At 46.4% G+C, this 24,376-nt stretch overlaps 1 protein-coding gene across 2 annotated transcripts in view; it reads left to right on the top strand.

The window, feature by feature from the left end:
• Positions 1 to 24,376, top strand: part of OCRL (OCRL inositol polyphosphate-5-phosphatase) — a 659,503-nt gene that overhangs the window by 245,040 nt on the left and 390,087 nt on the right. For both annotated transcript variants that reach the window (XM_069212991.1, XM_069213000.1), the window contains one exon: positions 8,957 to 9,066. In XM_069212991.1, the coding sequence (XP_069069092.1) occupies positions 8,957 to 9,066 (110 nt within the window). The remainder of the gene's footprint in view (positions 1 to 8,956; positions 9,067 to 24,376) is intronic.

The raw sequence follows: 24,376 nt of genomic DNA, 5'->3' as shown, positions 1-24,376 counted from the left end.
AGACGATGCCTTAGTTTTTCTCCTGATTTACCTTAAGTTTTTTCTCCTGATTATAGTGATGTAGGGCGTTCAAGGTTTTCTGTGGGCAGGCTCTAAAATGATGCATGATTACAATGTCATCTGCATACTGCGGAATTGGAAGGTGCACTGTGCCCAGCCTTGGTTTTGTTAAACTGACGACCTGCAGTGCAGTAACAAGGTCGGCGTTATAGAGGTTAAAAAGGAGAGGGGTGAGGACACAGCCCTGTTTGACCCTGTTGTTGGGAGTCACCTTGCCTGTTGCAGTGGTGCAACTTGTTTTCTAACCAGACCCAGGTTCCCTGTAATGGGGATACTATTACCTTAAGAAGCTTGGGGGTGGCGAGGTCCCTATGCCATTAGTTGGCCCTAAGGCCTGCCCCTTTGATGGAGGTTGTGCTATAGTCAACAGAGTTGCAGAACGGGGGGAGTGGGGGTTGCTTGCTCCTTATGGCTCAATGATTTAAATGCTCCAGTGCTATGATGTTATCCATTGTGAAGCAGACAGGATCAGGGTCCCCTCTACTCCTCGTTTTTTTTTATGATGACCATTACTGCAGCCTCTGTGATTGGGATAACATACTGAAGGCAGGGCTCTTGGGCGGTGTGAGGTGCAAGAGAAGGTTTAACTGCAGCATGGTCGATTGTTTATAGCTGCTTTACAAAACCAATCTAGACCCTTTTTGCCACTCCGTTCTCTTTGATGTGGGCCAAGTTGCAGAGGTGGTTTATGTATTTCCAGAGATGGGAATGCTTCTGTTCTTTTAGCAGGGTGAAGATCCTAAGCCACTCTGCCTCGATATGTTCCTTTAATAGTTGTCATACCTTCCACTTGTGGGATGCTGTAGGAAGTTGGCTCTGTATATACTGTCTCATAGTGAGAGATAGTGTGCACAGAGTCCAAGGGTTCCCCTTAGAGGTTGACAGTGGCAAAATTATATAATACTAATGCTCTATTTTTTGTTAGTGTGGTCGAGCGGTAGGTTTATCAGAGGGTAGTGTTACACATTTGTTGTACACACACAAGCATAAAATGAGAACACACACTTAAAGACTTAACTCCAGGACAATAGGTTTTTATATGGAAAAATATTATTTTCTTAATTTGTTTTAGAACCACAAGATTCACATTTTAGGGAAGTACATAAATTGTAAGGTACTTCACACAGGTACGTATGGAACTTTGAATTAAAACAGTAGTATACAGAGTTTTGACAAAAATGGCAATAAGCTATTTTCAAAGTGGACACAGTGCAAAAATCAACAGTTCCTGGGGGAGGTAAGTATTGGTTAGTTTCTCAGGTAAGTAAAGCACTTACAAGTTCAGTCTCCTGGGGGTAGGCAGCCCACTGTTGGGGGTTCAAGACAACCCCAAAGCCACTGCACCAGCAACACTGGGCCGGTCAGGTGCAGAGGTCAAAGTTGGGCCCAAATAACATAAGGCCCTATAGAGACCAGGGATGCTCCGGTTCCAGTCTGCTAGCAGGTAAGTACCTGCGTCCTCAGGGAGCAGACCAGGGGGATTTTGTAGAGCACTTGGGGGGGCACAGGCACACAAAATACACCCTCAGCGGCCGAGGGTGGCCGGGTGCAATGTGCAAATAGGTGTCGGGTTTGTCATAGAAAACAATGGAAGGACCCGGGGGTCACTCTGGTGATGCAGGAAGGGCACAGGGGGGGCTTCTCAGGCCAGCCAAAGACTGGGCTAGGATGAGGGCCGCCTGCTGGTCACTTCTGCACTGGTAGGTGGTTCCTCTCGGTCCTGGGGGCTGCGGGTGCAGAGCTTGGTCCAGGCGTGTTGGGTTCCTTTGTTACCGGGCAGTCGCAGTCAGGGGGTGCAGGGAGGTCGACTCAGGGTGTCCACGTTGCTGGAGTCGTCTGGGGGGTCCTCTCTGTGGTGTTGGTTGTCCTCAACTCGAGCCGGGGGTGTCTGGTGCAGAGTGGGAAGACTCACGCTTCTGGCTGGAATTTGGAGTCTCTTTAAAGTTGCTTTCTTTGCTGTTGTTTCTGGATAGAGCCACTGTCCTCGGGAGGTTCTTGGTCTTTTAGGTGCAGGTCAGTCCTCTGAGTCCTCAGAGGTCGCTCGTCCTGCTGGATGCGTCACTGTGCAGGTCCTTTGAGTCTGGAGACAGACTGGTAGGGCTAGGGCCAAGCCAGTTGTTGTCTCCGTTGTGTCTCTGCGGGGCTTTCAAGTCAGCAGTCCTTCTTCTTTCTTCAGTTTGCAGGAATCTGATTTCCTGGGTTCAGAGTCGCCCCTAAATACTCAATTTAGGGGTGTGTTTAGGTCTTGGGGGCAGTAGCCAATGGCCACTGTCCTTGAGGGTGGCTACACCCTCTTTGTGCCTCCTGCCTGAGGTGAGGGGGGCACATCCCTATTCCTATTGGGGGAATCCTCCAAAACCAAGATAGAGGATTTCTTAAGGCAGGGGTCACCTCAGCTCAGGACATATTAGGGGCTGTCCTGACTGATGGGTGACTCCTTGTTTTTCTCATTATCTCCTCCGGATTTGCCGCCAAAAGTGGGGGCTGTGTCCGGAGGGGCAGGCATCTCCACTAGCTGGGATGCCCTGGGGCGCTGTAACAACAGGCATGAGCCTTTGAGGCTTACCGCCAGGTGTTACAGTTTCTGCAGGGGGAGGTGAGAAGCTCCTCCACCCAGTGCAGGCTTTGTTTCTGGCCACAGAGTGACAAAGGCACTCGCCCCATGTGGCCAGAAACCCGTCTGGTTGTGGCAGGCTGGCAGGAACTGGTCCGCCTAACACTGGTGTTTGGCTGGTATACAGGGGGCATCTATAAGATGCCCTCTGTGTGCATTTTCCAATAAATCCCACACTGGCATGAGTGTGGATTTATTGTGCTGAGAAGTTTGATAACAAACTTCCCAGAATTCAGTGTAGCCATTATGGAACTGTGGAGTTTGTGTTTGACAAGCTCCCAGACCATATACTCTTTATGGCTACCCTGCACTTACAATGTCTAAGATTTGGCTTAGACCCTGTAGGGGCATAGTGCACGTGCAACTATACCCTCACCTGTTGTATAGTTTACCCTGCCTTAGGGATGTAAGGCCTGCTAGAGGGGTGGCTTACCAATGCCACAGGCAGTGGGTTGAGGGCATGACACTCTTGAGGGGAGTGCCATGTCGACGTAGTCATTTTCTCCCCATCAGCACACACAAGCTGTGAGACAATGTGCATGTGCTAAGTGAGGGGTCCCCAGGGTGTCATAATACATGCTGCAGCCCTTAGAGACCTTCCCTGGCCAGAGGTCCCTTGGTACCAGGGGTACTTATCTGTGTGCCAGTTGTGGGAAGAAAGGTACAGTTTAGGGAAAGAACACTGGCGCTGGGGCCTGGTTAGCAGGATCCCAGTACACTCAGTCATAACTAACATGAACAAAATGCAAAAGGTTATGGGGTAACCATGCCAGGAGAGGCATTTTCCTACAGATGCCCTGAGTGCAGTTAGTGTTTGGCCGGTTTGTGTTTTGCAGCCTCTTCTTCCCAAAGCAAAAGCCACATGAAGGGTGCACTTAGTGGCAGTGAACTCTGTATGAATGGGGCAACTGGTAAGGTAGTTAGGTTCCTGCACAGTGGTTACCATTCCTCAGTGCCTGTTGGAGATTTTTTTTTTCACTAGCCAGGCTAAGAGTTTGCTCCCAAGATTCGCAGTCCATTTGATTCGATGAAGGACCTGGTACCTTTCCTCCAATGAGGGTTCCCGAGCAGGATAGTGATGGGGAGTCTTTTAAGGCTAGTTGCAAGATTGCACGCAGGGTTCAGTGGTTGCTTTCATCCCTTTTGTCAACTTCAAAGTCTTGGAGTTCGGGCGCCAGCGCTTAACTGTCAAAGATGTAACCAATGGTGGATTTGTTCCTAAAAGTAGGATTAGCACGTCAGCAGGTATTATGGGATTCATTTCAAAATTAAGCCAGTGATATTTCGTGATTGTGAACAAGAGCTTGGAATGCAAGCCCTGGGCCCTGATGTTAGAGTCTCCAACTAAGATAAGCTGATGAGAGTGATATTTATTCAGCAACTTATCAATCATGTTTACAAAAAGGCCCAACCTCTTTTTCTCTTGGGCCTGTGATGGATTAAGATAGCAGTTGATTAGCACCAGTCAAAGGGCTTGGGAATTAAACTTGATCCCTTTGATGAGCAGGGCTTGGAGAGCTTGAGTTAGTCGGTACTTCAGTGGCCTTAATTTTTTGGGTGTGCTTGATGAAAATGGATAGCCCTCCAGACAGAGGGCCAGATATGTTGCGCTTTCTAGTGGCAACATAAAATTCATAAAACCCTGCAAGTGGTTTAGTCATGGTGGTCCATGTCTCCTGTAGGCATAATATAGCACCATTGGAGAGATACTCAAGGGCTAATTGATTCTCAGTAAGTTTCTTGAGGCCTGCCACATTCCAGGAGATGATTGAGAGTTGTTGGCAAAGTCCTTTCTCCCTTGTTTGCTTTCCTTACGTGGGTCTGGGGCTACTGTTAGGAACACCTGCAAAGGGGGCTCTGGCCTGTTACAGTGTCTCTCAAAGGATCCCATAGGTGCACAGCCCTTAGTTCATTTGTGCATATAATTCCAAGGGCCTTGGAGCTCCTTGTCCAAGTTTGGACATCCCGTTTATAGCATTACTCTTTGTGCCTTGCAGAACAGAATGCTCCCTGTTCTGAGAGAAGAAATATTAAGGACATTAGTATATTTCTCTGATGGGGGGGGTTGATGTCTTTTCTCCTTTCTGCCAGTAGTCGAGCTTCCCTGAACGCAGTGATTTGATGTTGCAAGTGGTGAAATCCTACCAGTGTTGACTTTCCGTGGGTATCCCCTGGGAGATTCTGAAACCTGATCCAGACTATGTAATTGAACTGAGCAAGGAGCAGAGAGGATAGGTGTTTAAATAAGTGGAGCATGTTGCCCATGTTTAAGATGTTGTATGGCCCTTTGGCTAAATGCAGGGGGCCATAATGTGTGCTTGCAGGAGTCTGTGCTCGTCACATTCACAGAAGTGGCCTGGATGCTGGTGTCCACCCTTTCCTTGCTCATTAGTTGAGATGAAGTGGACTTGGAGCCACACATGCTCTGCCAAGGGCTGGGCCTTCCTGAGTAACCCTAAGAGAAAGGGGAGTCTTGGTGTCAGATTGTGAGGTCTCGTTGGTTGTTTGATAATTTGAGCCCAGATTAGAAGTGAAAATTGAGTATGGTGGCACAGGTTTGTTTGGAACCAACAAGGGCCATTCTGAATGGTGCAGGACAAGGTTGAGCCTCTTTGATATCCTTGCCGATCGACTGAGTGGCCTTACTGGGGCTATGCGCCATATGAGGCGTGGGGGGGTGATGAGTTGGCCATTGCATTGTGGCAAAGTTTGCCCTGATTTGGCTGTGGGGTGTCAGTTAAGAGTTATAATTAGGCAAGAGAGTAGCCCCTCGGCATTAGATGACTCAAGAGTTTGTTGATTAGGGCCATGTGAGCTGTTTGATGCTGAGGTGCCAACTTTACCCCTAATTGCGGTGACAAGCTCACTTAAGACCCCATGAAGAGTTACCCATCTGTCAATGATGGCTGAGCAAGAGCAGGAGCATATCTTGGCATCCAGGTAGCCTTGAATATTATGTCCCGTAGAGTCTAACTTGGTGCTCAAGTGCGCTAAACGCTGCACGATTGATTGCAGGAGATCTAATTGCAGTTCTGTTTCTGTAGACTGCCATATCAGTGCCTTGGCCATGGAACTTTCTGCTGCACTTATAGCTGTTGAGTGTTAGTCCTCCATCCTTTTTGGATCTTGAGTGTCTTGTGTGTCTGGGAGCGTTTCCCCTGGTTCTTTTGACGTTCGCTCTAAACAGCTTTGGGATAAGCTCAAGAGTTATATTTTGGACTCAAGGTTCTGGAGGAAAGAAAGTGAGAGATCCACCTTGTAGACATTTGGGCAACTGCACATTACGTGAAGGAGGAGAGTCTGGATGACAGTCTGAGAGTGGACTGAGTAAGAGCCTGAGGGAAAGGTGGGGAGAAGCGATGTATTTGAGCAGTGATAACTTGCACGTTTTGCTAGTGCTGTCTGGACTAGCTGATACCCACACTGAAGACGCCAGAGCCCTGGGAGTTGAAGGAAATAGTTAATTGCTGTAGAGGATTTGTTGTATTGTACCCAGGTGTGCCATGGAGCCTGGGACATGAATGTGACTTACGATTCACACTTGGCATGGTGGAGTTATGGTAGTCTGAGCACTTTCATGAGCTGGCTGTAGGAGAGACCACTTTAGGGCCAGCTGAGTTGGCAGAGAGGGATGTAGCTGATAGGGCCCCAGAATGGGAGGGAGGTGAAAAGAAATGAGTCCTCCTAGAGGGGCCTTGGAAGTTGATTTTGAAGATAACTGTATCTGTGCGGTGCTCCAGGTATTCCTAGCAGTAGCTGGGCCCAGGGTTACTTCCCCTCTGTGGCTGAGCTGGAACGTGTAATTGGTCTCCTTCTAGGCATGATGTTTGTGAAAGCACACATATGAGTGCAGGTTGATACAATCATAGAAAGTGCTGGCACCAATTTGATCGGGCCCAGGGGACTGGGCGCTTTACTTAGGTGTGGAAGTAAAAGGGGCATCCTGCCAGTGGTCCTTGGGCCTTGATTTTAGTGAACTGTTGGGGTATGTTTGAAAAGGCAGTTGGAGCAGGGGTCAAACGAGTTAAACCAGAACCCTGCAAGCCGCACCCAGATCTAGCTGAGCCGCATCTGACGGTCACCGAGGCTCACACTCAGCGGGGGGCTGTTTACAGCCACAGCGCTCACCTCCAATAGCTCTGATTCCCTGTTTGCTGCAGCGAAAGGGTCCCTTTTTGATGTAGCGATGCCAGTTTAATCTGGACCCGGGGCACTAGGCCCTATGAGCAGGCTTGGTAGGACAGTGGAGGGTTAGAGTAAGGTTGATGAGGCGTCCCCCAAATTAGTCCTTGGGCCCTGGGCCTTATCTGTAACATTTCTAGTGGCGAAAAAGCAAGTTGAAGCACTTCCGGACAGGAGAGCAGCTCAGGGTAGGCAGAGGAGGGAGAATGGAATGATTGCTGGTGGGTGAGTAAAGCACAGGTGCTCCCACCCTGCCGCCGCTTCCCACTCCAAATACCTCTGCACTCCACAGGGGCACTCTCAACAGCCACACCTCTCCCTAAAGGCCTGGTGTTGGTGGGGGGTTAGGGACAGGGGGATTTGCTAATACTGAAGACCATGGGGACCTGAGATGTGGGAGGCTTTGATAGACGGCATTAGCGGCCCCCTATAGCAGTGTTCACATCTTTTCCCTCAGCTTTATCTTATGGGAGGGATGGGGGTGGACGAGCGACTGGACCCCAGAGCTCCGAGTTTCTTACCCCAGGCCCAGCTCTTGGTCCTACTCACTTTTTCCCAGGGAGGCCTGGACTTGGTTCTTGTCCCTGCCTAGGCCTGAGCTCTAAGCTTGCTGTGTGATCCCGCAACTCCTCCTCATCCTGCGTGCTCTCTTAGGAATCCTTTGTCCAAGATTGACTGTGTACACCCCGAAGAAAGAGAAAAAACCTAATCCTTACTGGAAGAGAATAAGATGGCTCTCATGACAAGTGTGTCTAGATCTAAGATGTAGACACACACTTTCAGTAATGATTAGGTTTTTTCTATAGTCTTGAAGAAATGCCACCAGATCCATAGGGACTAACAAGGGCATGAAACATGTAGACCTTCATTCTGGTAATGTAGGATTTATATTTTTCATTGGGGATTGTCGGATCATAATTTCCAATTTTTTCCTTTTGCCTTTTGTTTGTAACCTTGGTAAAGGGCCTACCTCTTACAGTAATGTGACAGCATCAGTACCTGTAGTCAATTTTAATTCACCTTTCCCATCCCTTCATACTTTTCTTACACTTGGACAGAATTCATATGCTTGGTAGTTGCTGTCACTTACTGAAAAGATCCCTGGCAAAGAGCCCTCTTGCGGAGCCTATCAAGCATTTCTGTGCTGGCCCGACGAGGAGCAACACCGATGATCAAACACGCCGCCTAATGGTGGGTGAGGACACTTGCTGTGAAAAAGCTAATGCTTTAAGTGACTGTTGTGCCTTCGACGAATAAATATTGAGGCATACCATATGCGAGACGGTGTACCTGGCTAGACTATGCATTGGAATTTTTGGAGAATGTGCACTGGATCGTGATTATTCTCCCATTCCCCCTTTCCTTGATCAGATTATACAATATCCAACTGAACTAAGAAAATCTGAGCTACAGCAGGTGACAGTACACATCTCTGCTTCCTTTTGCTGTATTCTCTATACAGCATCACGTTCTTCCCTTAAAGGATTTATGTATGCTATGCGATTAATTGCTAGCAACTGGAATGTGGTAGTGCCATTAGCATAGCGGACGTGAAAAGAACGGATTATCATGTATAGCACACAATGTCTTTGGGTTTCTTCCTTTGTTTAAAGTATGTGCAAGTCTCTGCACTGAAGAGTGGTGTAATAAAGAATATGGCTTAATGGTCAATGTGTTTTAGCTATTACAGAAGGGATCACGGCTTCTAGATTATTGCTTAGCATTGCAACTCTGGCTTCTTCACTTTAGCAAAAGGCCTCCCACCTTTCCTCTTTACCTTTCTGACGTATGTTTTCAGCAGGCTTATTTTCAGAAGGCCTGAAGAATGTGCATATACTGTGGGTTTAATCCTTCACAGTAGACTTTGCTAAACCTCGGATGTTAATTTTAAAACTGGTAGAAGAACTGTTTTTGTTAAAGTTCAATATTTACATTTGTTTTTTCCCTGAATCAGCAAATTCACTAGGATAAATACAAACACTGTGGCGTAAGGATCTTCATTAATTATGCTGACTCTGATCACATTGAGTTGCTAATTGAGTTCATGAGTGTGGGTGTAGTGTTTACTGAGTCTGTTAATTTTTTGTAATTTTTTTTTAGTTGAATATTCAACGTGATTTGAAGAATGTTTTTTCCGATTTCATTGAAGGACACATTGGCTTCATACCTACATACAAATTTGATCCAAAAACTGACCGCTGGGATTCCAGGTACCCTTAACCGTGTTTTCTGCAAGCACTACATAGTATTAAATGTATCCATCTGGGCCCATTTTCCAGGATTTAGAAGGGCACAGATTCAGAGAAAATTTACAAACCACTGCAGTTCGATCGATTGGCAGTTAGCGCTTTACTCTTCTTCCAAAGAAGAGATTAATAGTTTAAAGTTCAAGGGGTGGTTGAAGATTGAGACAAAATATGGTGTCATGTTATGGTTGGATCCAGTAATTCTATGAATATAAATCTTGATCACAACTTTGAATGAGCTTTGAGTGACCAAATAGGGTACCGTAACATGTTCAGTAATTGTCATTTTACTACATTGAGGAAAGGCTGCATCTGTTGCATTGAGGTTTTAAGGTCTTCAATGATAATGTATTGATCAGAATGGTTACACTGTTACCACCACTCTTTGGCTCCTCACATGCCTATGACTCTTGCATCTGGTGCGAGTACTGTTCAGACACCAGAGTTTTTCAGATGCCTGATGCAATCAAAATCACAGGTTGCCAGTTTTGAATTTAGGGCAAAGTTTATCTGTTGGAGATTGCATGTAGATAAAATAGTGTTTAAATAACACTGTGTAACAAAATACAACATACATTTTACACAATTCAATTGTGATGTAATCGGACTGTTCAGAACTTTGTAGGGGCAGTTATTACTAATTAGAAGATTGCAGAAAAAGAATCACTGGAGGTATGGTGGGGTTGCTCTTGGTGGCATCTCTAGGCACACAAAGTGATACCAGAAGGCCCTCTCTCTGCACATCGTCAGAGTACTGAAATACATTTTCGTGTCCTGTTGATTGCCTGTGTTTCTAGCATAGTTCTGCATTTTTTAAAAATTTGCAACTATTGGTATGTATCTATAGTTTGACCTCTAAGCATCATCCAGTTTTTTGTATTTTTCCTCCTCTATTTCTAGGACTGTTTTCTCTGGCCACATTCTTATTACCCAAAATTGTTTCTTCCAGGGCCTCCACTTCTTTCCTTAGAAGATGATAGGTGTGAGAGGTGGGAGCTGTCCATATGTTTTGTGGGCCAAATTTAATTTAAAGCTTCACATTTCTTGTGGTCCGAGATCCTTCTGGTTCTCCAAAAAAGCTTGCCTGATGTCCTGACTATTTCCCTGTTTGCAACATAGATTGCATTGTACAGCTTAACATGTGTTGAAGCCACATATTTAGTCTATGAAATACAACTGCAAATGAAAGCCTGGCCCTCATCATCCCCCCTCTCTCAGCGTCTTTCTTAATGTGTGCTCCTAATGTCTTCTAAAATACACTTTGTTCTTTCTTCCCTGATACCACCAAGTGGATATTGTCCACGCTCACTCTTTTAGTCTTCAGTTTACTAGCGCTTCCTGAACCCTTTCTATTTTCAACCTTAACTATCCTCTAAGAAAACCACCCAGTCACAGGTAAATGCAAACAGCGTTCCTCTTTTATCTGATGTATGCTTCTGTAGGATATCAGGATGGACTGCTAGAAAACATGCAACCCCAGGTGTTATGCAACAGCACATTTTCTTACTAAAAGTCATAATGATTTTTTCCTGGGTTTGTATACGTTTTCTGACCTCTCTTGGGGGCTACTGTTTTTTACAACTTCATTAACGATCACTAGATTTAATTACCTTCTCCTGTCTATTTATGTGTTATCAGAGCCCCCATCATTTGATAATCAAGTGAGGAAAGACAGTTACTCATATTGGTATTGTGAGAAATTGTGTTGTCTCTTGAGAGTGGTGAAATCCTACTAAATCAACAGTCCTAGGCCCTCATTCTGACCTTGGCGGGCGGCGGAGGCCGCCCGCCAAAGTCCCGCCGTCAGATTACCGTTCCGCGGTCGAAAGACCGCGGCGGTAATTCTGACTTTCCCGCTGGGCTGGCGGGCGGTCGCCTTCAGACCGCCCGCCAGCCCAGCGGGAAAGAGGCTTCCACGATGAAGCCGGCTCGGAATCGAGCCGGCGGAGTGGAAGCTGTGCGACGGGTGCAGTTGCACCCGTCGCGTATTTCACTGTCTGCACAGCAGACAGTGAAATACATGTAGGGGCCCTCTTACGGGGGCCCCTGCAATGCCCATGCCAGTGGCATGGGCACTGCAGGGGCCCCGCGACCCCCCCTACCGCCATCCGGATCCCGGCGGTCCGACCGCCGGGATCTGGATGGCGGTAGGGGGGGTCGGAATCCCCGCGGCGGTGCAGCAAGCTGCGCCGCCGTGGAGGATTCAATGGGGCGGCGGTACACTGGCGGGAGGCCGCCAGTGGTGCCGGTCCGACCGCGGCTTTACCGCCGCAGTCGGAATCCCCATTGGAGCACCGCCGGCCTGTCGGCGGTGCTCCCGCGGTCCTCCGCCCTGGCGGTCAAAGACCGCCAGGGTCAGAATGACCACCCTAGTCAGGGTGATCTAAAAACAGTCACTAAATTAACATAGGCTTTACCCTCTTGTAACTTGGAACAAAAGAAGTCAGTCCTAACTTAGAGGCAATGTGTAAAGTAAGTGTCCGGCACACTAACATAATAAAGTGAGAACACAACACAAGTAAGATCCCACACCCATTTGCAAAAATAGAGTAAAGTGTAATAAATTATTTGACTCCAAAAGGAAATTCTAATCAGTAGATCTAGAGTTATGCTATTTCAAAGATTTAAGGTAAGTATAGTGCCTAAAAGCACAAAGCACCAACTGTGGTTATTTAGTCGTGCTTGACAGGGACAAAGGGCCAGATGTAGCAAGTTCCGATTTTGCGAATCGGAAATTGCGAGTCGGTGCGACTCGCATTTTCCGATTCGCAAAATCGGATGCAGAATGGTGTCTCAGACACCGTCTGCGATTCGCTATGGGGTCACAAAGACCCACCTCATTAATATTAATGGGGTGGGTCGTATTTTGCGACCCCATAGCGAGTCCCTGCACTCACAGGGATGGTGGCCTGCTGAAGACAGCAGACCTCTATGTCTGTGACTGCTTTTTAAATAAAGCAGTTTTTTTTAAAATTTTGCAGCCCGTTTTCCTTAAAGGAAAACGAGTTGCAAAATAAAAAAAATAACGAAACCATTTGGTTTCGTTTTTTCAGAGTAGGCAGTGGTCCATTGGACGACTGCCTGCTCTGAAAAAACCTTTTTGGCAACATTCACAAAGCGGAAGGGGTCCCATAGGGACTCCTTCCCTTTTGCGAATGGGTTACCATCAGTGTGACACTGGTGGTAACTGCGAATTGCTTTGCGACCGCATTCGCGGTCACAAAGCAATTTAGCATCGCTATTCGAGTCACAAATAGGAACGGGACACCCCTTCCTATTTGCGAGTCGCATTCACAATTTGCGAGTCGGTACCGACTCGCAAATTGAGAATGAGCATCGCGATGAGCATTTTGCATTGCGCAAACTGTGATTTTCGCAGTTTGCACCATGCAAAATGCTTCCTACATCTGCCCCAAAGTCACAAGTTCTGGTTTACTGTGATAGAGTGTGGGCCTGATAGAGGTCGAAGGTTAGTCACCTTGAGAATTGTACCTTATGTCCTTGTTGTTTAGCAGTGCATCAGGCTGCATCAGTTTCCGATGAGGGGCCACGAGGGCTACAATGTGAGGTTTTGCGTTTTTGGGTCCTGCTGCAATGGTTCTGAGGAGACTCACAGATTGATCAGGAGGAGTACACTCTGATGCCAGCCAAGGGTCTAGGACCTGGTGGCACCTCTTGGGATTAGGACTCACTGCAGCAGAGGTCAGCAGCAGGGGCACGGAAGGTCCAGTGGAGGCTGGGCAGATGCAGGGCAGGTCTCTAGAGCTTGTTGGGTCCCTCGAGCTCAGAACATGTATCCAGTCAGCTAGCCCTTGAAGTCACTTTGATAGTTTTGGGTTCAAGGAGAAAGTCCAGTCTTCCTTCCTAAGACAGCAGGTCAGTCCTTCCAGCACCAGGGCAGCCAACTAGTCTTTCTTCTGAGTCTTCCACAGGTCCAGAAGTGATCTGAAGAGTGGGTCTGTGAGTCTCATTTGTATACATGGTGGTAGCTTGGAAATAGGAGAAGCTACTGGAAACACCCCACCCCAAAAAGAGGTATCCAGAATTTGTTGCCTCCCTGCCCTGGTCCTAGTCTGTCTACAGCCACAATAGGCTAGTGTGAAACTATTGATGTACGGGCTGAGGCATTGTCTTTGAAGTTGAGTGACACAGGTGACAGTGGGTGGCACAACACGGGTTGCAGGCCCACTAGTAGCATTTAATGTTCGATGGCATGTGTGGCTGTAGATACAAATGCTCTGCGTAGTCCTGCCATCTATGGTTAGGTCCAGAGTGGTGAAAGTTGTTTTTCTTCGAAGAAGTGTTTCAAGTCATGGGATGGATTGACTCCTCCTCTCTGTGATACTGTGCGTGGGCATTGACTCCTATGTTAGATTGTTTTCATTCCACCATCTGGTTCAGATATGTGTGTCTCTGCTCTGTCTTTGACTCGCCCCGGTTCAAATTCTTTCTCTTACCTTACCCTCTTTCGACTGTATTGTTCTCGCTCATGCTTCTTCCACCTTAACGCTCAACTCGATTAGTCTGTTCAGGAACCGACTGCACTGCCTTTGGGGAGTCTATGACAACTCGGGCCTATCGTCCATGCAACACGATGGACAGACTCCATTACACTTCTGCCCTTGGTGCCACACAAAGTTTCTACACACCGACCAACATCTGGTGTATAATCTCTGCCTCTCCCCGATCATCAAGAGGCCACCTGTGACACCTGCAGATCTTTCCGATCGAAGAAGATCTTTAGGGACCGAAGAGAATGTCGATTGGAAATGGTGCACAAGACTCCGGGCAACACCCCCCGGACATCTATGGGGAGGAGTACACTCAAGAGGAGCTCGTGCAGGAGGCCCTCTCCAGTCAGGACTCTTCAGATTCTGACATCCAGTCAGACACAGAAAGCCACAAGGTCACCTCGGCGCAACCTGTGAGTATCATGGTCCCTCCTGCCCACCACAGGACTCTTAAAAAAATTAAATAAAATTAAAAAAAACATCTGGAGGTTGCTGGTCCACAATTGCCACCAGGCCATGGTTGGCACTGAAAGGCTACTTCTGCTGTCCCAACCTCCGGCTCGGCACCAAAATCATCTGCCAAGACCAACGCACTGTCCTCAGCTTTGACCTCTTTTTCATCGGACCGAGAAATCGTCTCGATCCGAGCTTCGGCTCCGAGCCAAACGCCTTCAGCCTTCACTTCAGTGCTGACCAAATTACACCGACCCAAAATTTAGGTGCCAAAACAAAGAGGCCAAGATCGTTACAGCAGAGAGACTCTGGCCAGTCTTCTGCTACTCCTTTTCCTCTGGAGCCTATCTTTGAGACTATGGAGTCTTGTCAGTGCCGCCTGCAAATTCAAGAGGCTACTGGCTGTATTATTGCTACGCCATCATCACCTGTACCTTTGAAAAATAAACTTTCCTTCCAGGAAGCTTTGAATGTTCCTCCATGTCAAAAGAAGAGAACCAAGGACAAGGCATAGACCTACACCACCTCTTCATCCACCTCCCCTGTCTCTGCCTCCTTCTTCCCCTCCTTGTTTTCCCACTTCACTTACACAGGGAGATTATTCTCCTCAGGGTTCCCCTTTGTTTGCTGGAGGACATTTAGGTTTGACACACCACAACCTAGACCCTTGGGATACTTATGATCCCTATCCTATCCCCTCTAATGATCCTGACATTTACCCTGCACACCCTCACCACCAGAGGACACTACTTAATATCAACAAGTAGTGGCACGAGCAGCTCCTTTCCACAATGTGGAATTACATAGAGACCCTATAGAGCATGACTTCCTATTTGATACCCTTACCTCCACCCATAGGGATACTCAGTTCCTCCCATTGCTTCCTGGCATGCTTCATCCCACAGACTAAATCTTTAAGGAGCCAGTCCGAGCTTGGATTATTATGCCTAGAGTTGACAAAAAGTATAAATCTCAGCTCTCTTTGACCTTACATACATTAGATCTCAGGTTCCTCCGACTCAGTTGTAAAGACCACAGCTCGTAAACAAACTAACAGCAAGGCCACTGGAGACTCTTCTACTCCTGGGAAGGAGAATAGGAAAATTGATGCTGCAGGCAAACGAGTTGACCCACAGGCTGCCAATCATTGGTGTATCACCAATTCACAGACATTGCTGACCAGGTACAACCGGGCTCACTGGGACCAAATGTAGGCGCTCTTACCTTTCAAGCGCATTGGCGAAGACGCAAACCAGAAGTGCCAGGAAAATGAAACTGCTGAAAAGAATGATGGACTCCAATTTCGGGACCCAGCAGCCCGCCACGTTGAGGGACGTGGCTAGACCAGGTGCGTGCCCATATTCAGGGCTCTGCTACCACTTTAGTCAGAAAGGGGGAAAAGGAAATGTGGAATGGCAACACAGGGAGAAGGGGAAGGGAGTCTGCAATAAATTTTTTTTAAAAAGGCAACTACAAGGAGTATTGAGTTCATACAAAACGCATGTTTGATGGGAGCACATACATGCCTACACTATTAGTGAGCACAATCCTAAGACAATGCATATACTGAAGTATCGCCTTAGACCCTCACCTACCCTCTCCACTATAGATAACTGTAAAATAAAATATACCTATCACCAGAACATTCCATTTACCTCTCGCCACTGTATCTTCTGTTCTCTCTCATGCTCCTTTGTGACGGTGTCGCAACTGCGAGGTCCATCTGGAAGATACAAGAATGCGATTAATGGAAAGGAATAGAAAGAAGAGATGGATAAACAGAAAGAATAGTACGAGCACATAAAGGACTGTTAGAGGGACACTGTTAAGAAGTGTGAAACGTGCATAAACACCAATAAATATCCTTTTTTTTTTGTCTTGGGAACAAACTCATGCAAGTCTATCTGGTTCATAAATTATAACGTCTAAAGGAAATAAGACCCTCCCTGGTGGCATTAAAGACCTCCCTAGATTAACCTGCTACATGCCCTTTCACAAGGAGCATCTGTTTGGGCCTCAAGCGGACACCACCCTTGAGAAACTCAAAAAAGACACTGACACTGTCAAAACTATGAGTGCCCATCACTCCCCTGCACAAAGAGGCACTTTTTGTCACCCAGGGTTTAAAGGCTCTTGCAAACACTCTACATCTGAGGCGTCCCCATCCCATCCCAGACAACCTCAAACTCCTGGCGAGTCTTATTTTATGAGGTCGATCTATTTTTAGATTCCAGTCAACCCTTCTGGCACATGGACAAAGAACAGGTGTTCCGTTCAGTCAGAAACTGAATTAGCAATTAAGATGCCTTTAAATCTTATTCTTGTCACTTTTACTCTGTGTTCACAGACAGTGGTCAAAGGTCAGTTGTCTTCTTGCAATGCAAATACTTTTCCTTGTGACTGCAGAGTTCCAGGATTTTGTAAGGTGAACATGAAGTGAAAGGCTTTTGGTATCTACTTTTTCCGAACACAAAACATTTATATAACTAAGTCAACTTTTAAACATTTCAAAATATATTTCAGTAGCTGTGAAAGACCATTTTTTGTACTTTTGTGTGATGAAAAAAATATTTTAATAGGATGAAAAAAAGTCATAACACTATTTGGTGATGTGCAAAGGATAAATGTTTTCTGAAACCCAATTTTCACAGTGCGCTAACACATCATGCTTTAGTAATATATTTATTAAAAGTGAGCAGAAACATTCCTGCTCTGATGGCAAAGCTATTAGTAAACTAAGAGGCAAGTCATGCATGGCTCATGTTTACCCTATATGTGGGCTAGATTCATTATACATAGAGCAAACGTTTAGTGTATTTAATCAAACAAAAGAAGATTTTTTTACAGCAGAAATGCTGAACTCACATATTTGAAGGTGCACTCATGTGAGAATGAAGAAAAAGGTGACTGTAAAATACAATATTTGCCTAGAATCACACAATTGAGACCAGATCCGGGTCAAGTACATTACAGTTAGGTCGACTAGATTATTCAGGCTACTCGACCTGCAGGTCCAGTAACATTTTTATGATTTTTCTAGGCCTATTAAGGGACAAGGAAAGAGATCCCCCTCACGCAGCTCCTCCTCCACTACCAAGCAGTGACTGCCTTTGGCTTCCCCCGCTCATCCTACACATGTAAGGGGAAGACTACAACACTTTTATCCACACTGGCACAACAATACCATAGACCAATGGGTCCGGTCTATTATCCAACATGGTTATTGTATGGAGCTCACCACCACTCCTCCCAGTATTTCACCTCACAGTCACAGGCTATCTCAGGAACACGTAGTCCTTTTCAAACAATAGGTCCAATCCCTTATTCTCAAAGGGACTATAGAGATGGTTCCCCTACAGCACCAAGGGACAAGTACTCCCTATACTTTGTGATTCCCAAAGAGGGCAGTTCTCTCAGGCCTATTCTCCACCTCCGACTATTAAACAAATACACCCTGTCAGAGCATTTTCACATGGTTATCTTCCACTTTTACAACAAGGTGAATTTATGACAGCCCTAGATCTAAAGGACACCTAATTTCATATTCCCATTCAAGCTGCACATCGAATGTATCTAAGGTTCTTTATTGCAGGTAAACATTACCAGTTCAGGATCCTTCCTTTCAAGGTCACTACCGCTCCTAGAGTCTTCACAAAGTGCCTAGCAGCAGTTGCTGCACATCTCAGAAGGCAAAACATTCATATGTTCCCCTACCTTGATGACTGGCTCATCAGAGCCAGTACCTTACAACAGTGTCCACAACACACACTCAGTTAACAGTGGACCTCCTTCACAACTTCAACCTCTTCAGGTTCAGCCCTATGTAGGGGCCATCCTGAATGTTGAGCTAGGGTTAGCATACCCCAACCTGGCTTGTGTCCAGAGGTTTCTGACACTAATCCCTCAATTTCAAGAGAATCATACTTACACCACCAAGACCATTATGAAATTGTTAGGGATGATGGCATATTGCATCACCATTGGGCCGCATTCCAGACTTCACATGCGTCCCCTACAGCAGTGTCTGTCTCGTCAGTGGTCTCAGTCACAGGTTCACCTGGAATATCTAGTGTTGTTAGACGGCCACACTCACCATTCTCTGCAATGGGGGAACACCACCAACATGTTGGTCCCTATGCCTTAGATCATACTGACTACAGAAGCATCACTAACAGGCTGAAGCATTCACCTTCAAGACCTCACAGTACAGGGCCTCTGTGATCCAAGTCACCCATCCCTACACATCAGTTACCTCGAGCTTCAGTCAGTGTTTCTAGACCTGAAAGCTTTAGTTCATCACCTGTCTCACAAGGTTTCTTAGTCCACACGGACAACATGAAAGCTGTGTATTATTTGCATCCCTAATTGTCACATCTCTCACAGACAGTTTGGAGTTGGACTCTCCACCTCCACATTCACCTGGTGTCAAGAGTATCTCCCGAGCACGGACAACAACTTTTAGAGACCTGCTTAGCAGGATTCAGCAACAAGTCCAGGAGTGGCAACTCTAACCACAAGTCCTTCAGCCATACTTTGACAAATGGGGAACTCCTCAAATAAATCTTTTTGCCACAGCAGAAAATACCAACTGCCTAAACTTCGCCTCCAGGCCCCCACACCCTGTATCCAGTGGTAACGCTCTATGGATGAATTAGTCAGGGATCTCCCTCTCATTCCATTTCTGGTGCGGAAGATTAGGCAAACGTCTCTCACCATGATTTTTGTAGCTCCTACTTAGGCAAGGCAACCATGGTTAGCCATACTTTTTGACCTTTCAGTAGTCTCCCATGAGAAGCACCCCCACTGGCCGGTCCGTCTCACTCAAAATCAAGGACAAATCAGACATCCAGACCCCAGGTCACTCAATCTTGTGATATGGTTCCTGAAGTCATAGAGTTTGTTACTTTTGTTTGCCCCCGGACAGTATAAACATTCTTAGGGAAGCACGTAGACCCACAACTACAATTGGTTATGCTGCAAAGTGGGAATGTGTTGTTTGCTACTTTCAACCCAAACATATTGACCCTATGAAACCTGCTGTTTAAGAGATTGATTATTTGCTCCATTTGCAAAAGGCAATTCTAGCCTACACTTATTTTCACTTACATCTTACAGCAATAGCTGCATATCTACAAAATATACAACATACTTCTTTGTTTAAAATCCCAGTCATCAAGGCTTTCATGGAAAGCCTTAAACAGGTCATTCCACCTAGAGTTCCCCCTGCACCTTTATGGAACTTAAAAATTGTCCTTACCAGACTCATGTGTCCTCCTTTTGAACCACTCCATTCATGTCCTCTTCAATACCTTTCTTGGAAGGTAGCTTTCTTAGTTGCCATCACATCACTCAGGCGTGTCTGTGAGCTCCAGGCACTAACTTTGGAAGAACACTTCTTCCAGATTCATAGGAATAAAGTAGTCCTTCACACAAACCCTGAGTTCCTACCTAGAGTGATTTCTCAGTTTCACATAAACCAGTCTATTGGACTACATGTCTTCTTTCCGAAACCTGACTTTGTGGCAGTAAGAGCTCTCCACACTGCAGTACTCATGTTTTACACTGGCAGAACCAAAGAGTTTAGGAAAACTAAACAGCTCTTTGTTGCTTTTTCACTACCTCATAAAGGCAATCAAATAGCCAAATCTGGCATAGCACGATGGATAATTAAATGTATAGAAACCTGCTATGCTAAAGCTAAGCGATCCTTACCTGTTAAACCTAGAGCACATTCTACTAGGAAAAATGGTGCTATTGTGATCTTTCTTGGAAATATTTCTCTAGCTGACAATTGTAAGGCAGCTTTTCACAAAAAATGGGGACAGGGAGTTGATTGGTCCAGTGTACGACCTCCCTACTCAAGGCATGATAATCAAAAAAGTTACACTGTTCCAAAAGACATATCGAACAATCCCAGAAAAATCGAGAATGGGATTGCTACAGAAGCGGAGGCCCTCTCAGAAGCAGGGGCCCTCAGGTATCGTCATCAGGCTTGTTGTTGAGGCAAGGTAGGGCCCCCACTTGTTCTTCGTCAGTGACTGAATTGACATCGAGGAACAGATGAGGATTGACGTCCAGACAGGGCAAGTTGATGTTAAAAATCAATTCAAAGTTGATTCGCTGATGGAGACCGACGTCGGAGTGTGTCTGTGTTGGGCATAGAGACCTGTCAGCGCCAAGGTGTCGGAGAAGGTCAACTTCAAGAAGCAGGTTGATGTTCAGACGGTGCAGGAGATTGATGTTGGGAATCTGTTCGATGTCGGACACCGCAAAGCAGAAAAGGAAGAAGAGACTCATTCATTCATCCCTAGACTCTGAATACTCTCCTCCACCATCATCTCCTCTGCTGTCTCATCCGCTCCCCGCCACCTCCTCTGCCCCCACTACCTTCAGCGTCCCTTCCACCGGCGCCAATTCTGCCACCTGTAGATGCTCCTCTTCCAAAACCTAGATCGCAATCAAGAATGTGCCATCTTTCGTGCCATCAGAGACACCACAGTTCCAGGCATGCATCATCCTGGCCATCTTCAAGGCGATCTTATCACATTCATACATATCAATCACGATCAAGATCCATATCACACTGAAGATCTCGACGTCGCTTCAGACATACTTCCCCCACTTCCAGAGAAGGATACTCACCGACATTGACCCCGCATCTCTCTGGTGGATAAAATCACCACCTTTTAGAAGGTCCTGGTAAGAGGAGCTGTGAAGCTCAATATACAGATGTCAGTGTCTACTCCTTAAACAGCAGTTACATTCAAGACACTCCACCACCTGTCAGCATCAAGGCCACACCTGCCTCTGGTACCAGGCCTCCTAGAGCCAGCCATGGAACTGTTTTTGACCCCAGCCTCAGATAAAGCTTCACCATCAAGGCTACAGAAAAATATCATCCACCGAAGCAGGATCCTCTCTTCCTCCGCTCTGACCCGCCTCCAGACTCATTGGTCATATTAGCAGCCAAAACACACCATGTCACTACTCTTATTTCATCTGTACTACCTGATAAGGAGAGCAAAAAACTGGACTCTGTAGGCAGCAAAGTATTAAGCACAGCTGCAACCACCATGAAGGCGGCCAGTTCAGCTTCCCTGGGCATTATGATAGAACGTTATGGAACTCTATTCAACAGTTTGTTGATGCTGTTCCCTGGGGACAAACCGGAATAAACACTAAAGATGGTCAGTGAGGGCTTGATGTCCAATCAGTTTATCAGTGCAGCAGCTAATTCTTCCTTGCTGGAGGCACACAAATATCATCACAGTGTGGCCTTATAGAGGTTTTCTTGGCTCCATAAGGGATCCTTAATCTCCCCTTTTCAGGGTCCACCCTTTTCTGCAGCCACACAGATAATGGCTCACATGAAAGCTGAGAAGGAAACCCTAATGGCAGTTGGCCTAGAAAGGCCAAAGGAACAAAGGTCTTTCATGACCTACAAGTGCCATTTTTACCCTCTGAGGGATCAGACCCCTCAATGGTATCAAGGTCGTCACAAATCACAATAGCAACGACCGCAACTGCAAAAACATTTAGGCTATCGGAAGGTCCACCCAACAGCATGTTCAAGGAGGTAAACATATAACAGCCTGTAAGCCATGAATCTTTCCTTCCCCCTCTTTCATTACTCACTCGGGTAGGGGGAATCATCTCTCATTTTCTGGCAGAGTGGCAAAACAATCACGCATGCTGCTTGGGTGTTGAATATTGTTCAAAATTGGTATTGTCTCATATTCAGAAGTCCCCCACTGACCATACCACCAAGGGTGGTTCACCCGGACCCTGCTGGTCCCCACAAATCCTGCAAACTCTTTGCAACACTTCCTTGCATTTGCAAGGCTTGTTGATGGTCCTGCTGACCAATGATCCCTCTGCAGTTCGAAAACCTGCGTGGAACAGCTCGGTGACGACTCCTGGGATCTTCTTGCATTGCCTGAACTCCACACCTGCACTTCTTCATCCACCGTTGAACAGGAAAGCAACTCCAAGAAAGGTGGGCATTGCCCTCCTGCACTTCCTAGGCACCTCCAGGTACTCTGGACTCTATCCTCTCTTGCCTTAGTTCCTCTTCTTCAGGAATCCATGCCTGGGTCCACCGACCTGGTTCAAGGGTCAGGACTGCAACAGGACAATTGTGGTCACCATTGACTTCAACTGGAAATTCCGACACAACTTCCCCCCATGTACCTGAGCTTCCTGGTGTAGTTACTACTCCACTGTTCTGTAAATCCACGTATGGGGGCACTATCCAACCTCCCTCGTCCCAATGAGATGACTCAAGGACCACTGAGAAGGGTCCTAAAACTTGAAATCTCCAACCTCGACGTCCCCAAGTTATCCTACGGACACTGACCTGGAATTACAACTCTGAACACAGGCAACTAGGGAATCCTACCTACTTACCTTTGGAGTATTAGTACTTCCCCAGTCCTATGGGTCCTTGGTTGGCAGTGTGGGTTGGAGTGATTTTCACATTCCATTTTTTTAGTATATGGTTTGGTCCCCCATAGGGGCCCATTTTATTATATGCCTTTACTTACCTGTTGCTAAGTATATTTTTGTATGTCCATACCTCTGGTTAGGAGTTATACCAAAGTTAGTTCTAGAGTGTGTGTTACCATAAATATAACATACTTTTCTAACACTGGTGTGTTTCTTTCCTTTGTATACAGCACTGACTGACCTGTGTGGTATTTGTAGCCGCTTCACACCCTCCTGTATAAGCCTTAGCTGCTTTCCACAGCTACCCTTATGCGAGTTCTGGTTATCTAGAACCGCCTACACTATCACTAAGGGTTGCCTAGTCTCAGTACAGGGTTGCTCATCTATAGGTGTACACCATACACTGAGCCAGGGTCCTACATACAGCATGGTAACAGTGACTAAAACAAGATAAACCACTAGCCAAACCAATAAGCTTTTATTTTTTTATTTAATTTATTTTTCGTGCATTAGATTTTTATATGCTGCGTCTGCCACTGTAGTTGTTACCTACAAAATAATGGCACCTCTGTAATCCTTATGTGATTCTGAGCTTTGGTTGGCACTTTCATGTAACTTTTCTTGACAATACATTTGTTTGTGATGCTTTCTCTTCCACACCAACATTTCCATGGCAAATCTGTAATCTTGGGAAATTTCTATTCATCATTTTTCTATCCAGGATTATGAGGGGTGGGATGGATATTGCACCTGACTTATCCCATGTTTTGCTTTCTTCTACCTACTCTTGCTGCTTTATCCGGTAACCAGCACAACCATTCACTGTTTTGTCATCACAAAATGCCTTGTAAGTTTTCTTTCTTGTCAGACTCAATCTTGCACACAGAAAACCAGCATGCACTGGTGTTATTTCAGAATATGTTAGGACCCTGATCCAGTCTTCAGCACGTTGCTCATAGCGTTTTATTACAATACTATTTCATTGGCCGTTGAGGGTCCCAAATGACCCTTACCTAATAGCAACTTCTAGCCACAGACTCTTTACCTTAGAATTATCCTCAGGCATCAGACTGGATCTGATTATTTTTTCATGAGCATTATCCATGCGCACCAATAGGTGGCATCGTTAGCGCCATCTGTGCTGAAAGTGATGCGTGCTGTACCTTTATAGGTAAGATTTTTTGAGACTTTGTTTCCTTGTGTCCACGAAGAAAGCTGGTTTCAAGCCGTGTGGCACCTGTAACCGGCAAATATCTGGAATGGACCCACAACTCGACTGCCTCTGATGCCTCAAGCTCAACCACAGTACTAAGACCTGCATCGATTCCCACACCATGTACTCCAAGGCCTTGAGGGAATGCTCCCTCAAGATTCTTGCTGATCAAACTACAAGCCCACGACGGTCTCAATTCCGGTCCAGAGGAAGGTGCCAGGATTGGTCACGTAGCCACCCTAAACGTTTGTCCTTGCACTCTAAGTCATCCAGACATTTGGGTAAGTCCCACAAGAACAAAAAGGACAAGAAGTTGATAGGTCTTTGACTTTGCCCCGTCCGTGTAAGTCATCTGAGAAGACCAGGAAGTGTTGCATTTGAGGCATGGCTCTGTAGTTGAGCCTGTGCTTGGGTCGTCTCTGTGCCTCCTTGAGTTTCCAGGAGCCGAAGCGACCCCTACCCGACTCCAAGAATTTTGAGGCCACGCTCCTCATATTTTGGAGGCCTTCCACGCTGGAACATCTTACGGGTCCCTGCAGGTTCTCGAGGGGCCTTTACTGGTATTCCACTGGCAGGTTTGCATCTGGTGCCAATAGGGCCTCTTGAAGCCATGGACAGATCCAGACCCGGACCTGCGCTGGTTGAGCCACCT

The sequence above is a fragment of the Pleurodeles waltl genome, chromosome 2_1, assembly GCF_031143425.1.
Source record: "Pleurodeles waltl isolate 20211129_DDA chromosome 2_1, aPleWal1.hap1.20221129, whole genome shotgun sequence".
NCBI lineage: Eukaryota > Metazoa > Chordata > Amphibia > Caudata > Salamandridae > Pleurodeles > Pleurodeles waltl.
The sequence above is the reverse complement of the archived record's forward strand: the minus strand, read 5'-3'. Positions and strand labels throughout refer to the sequence as shown.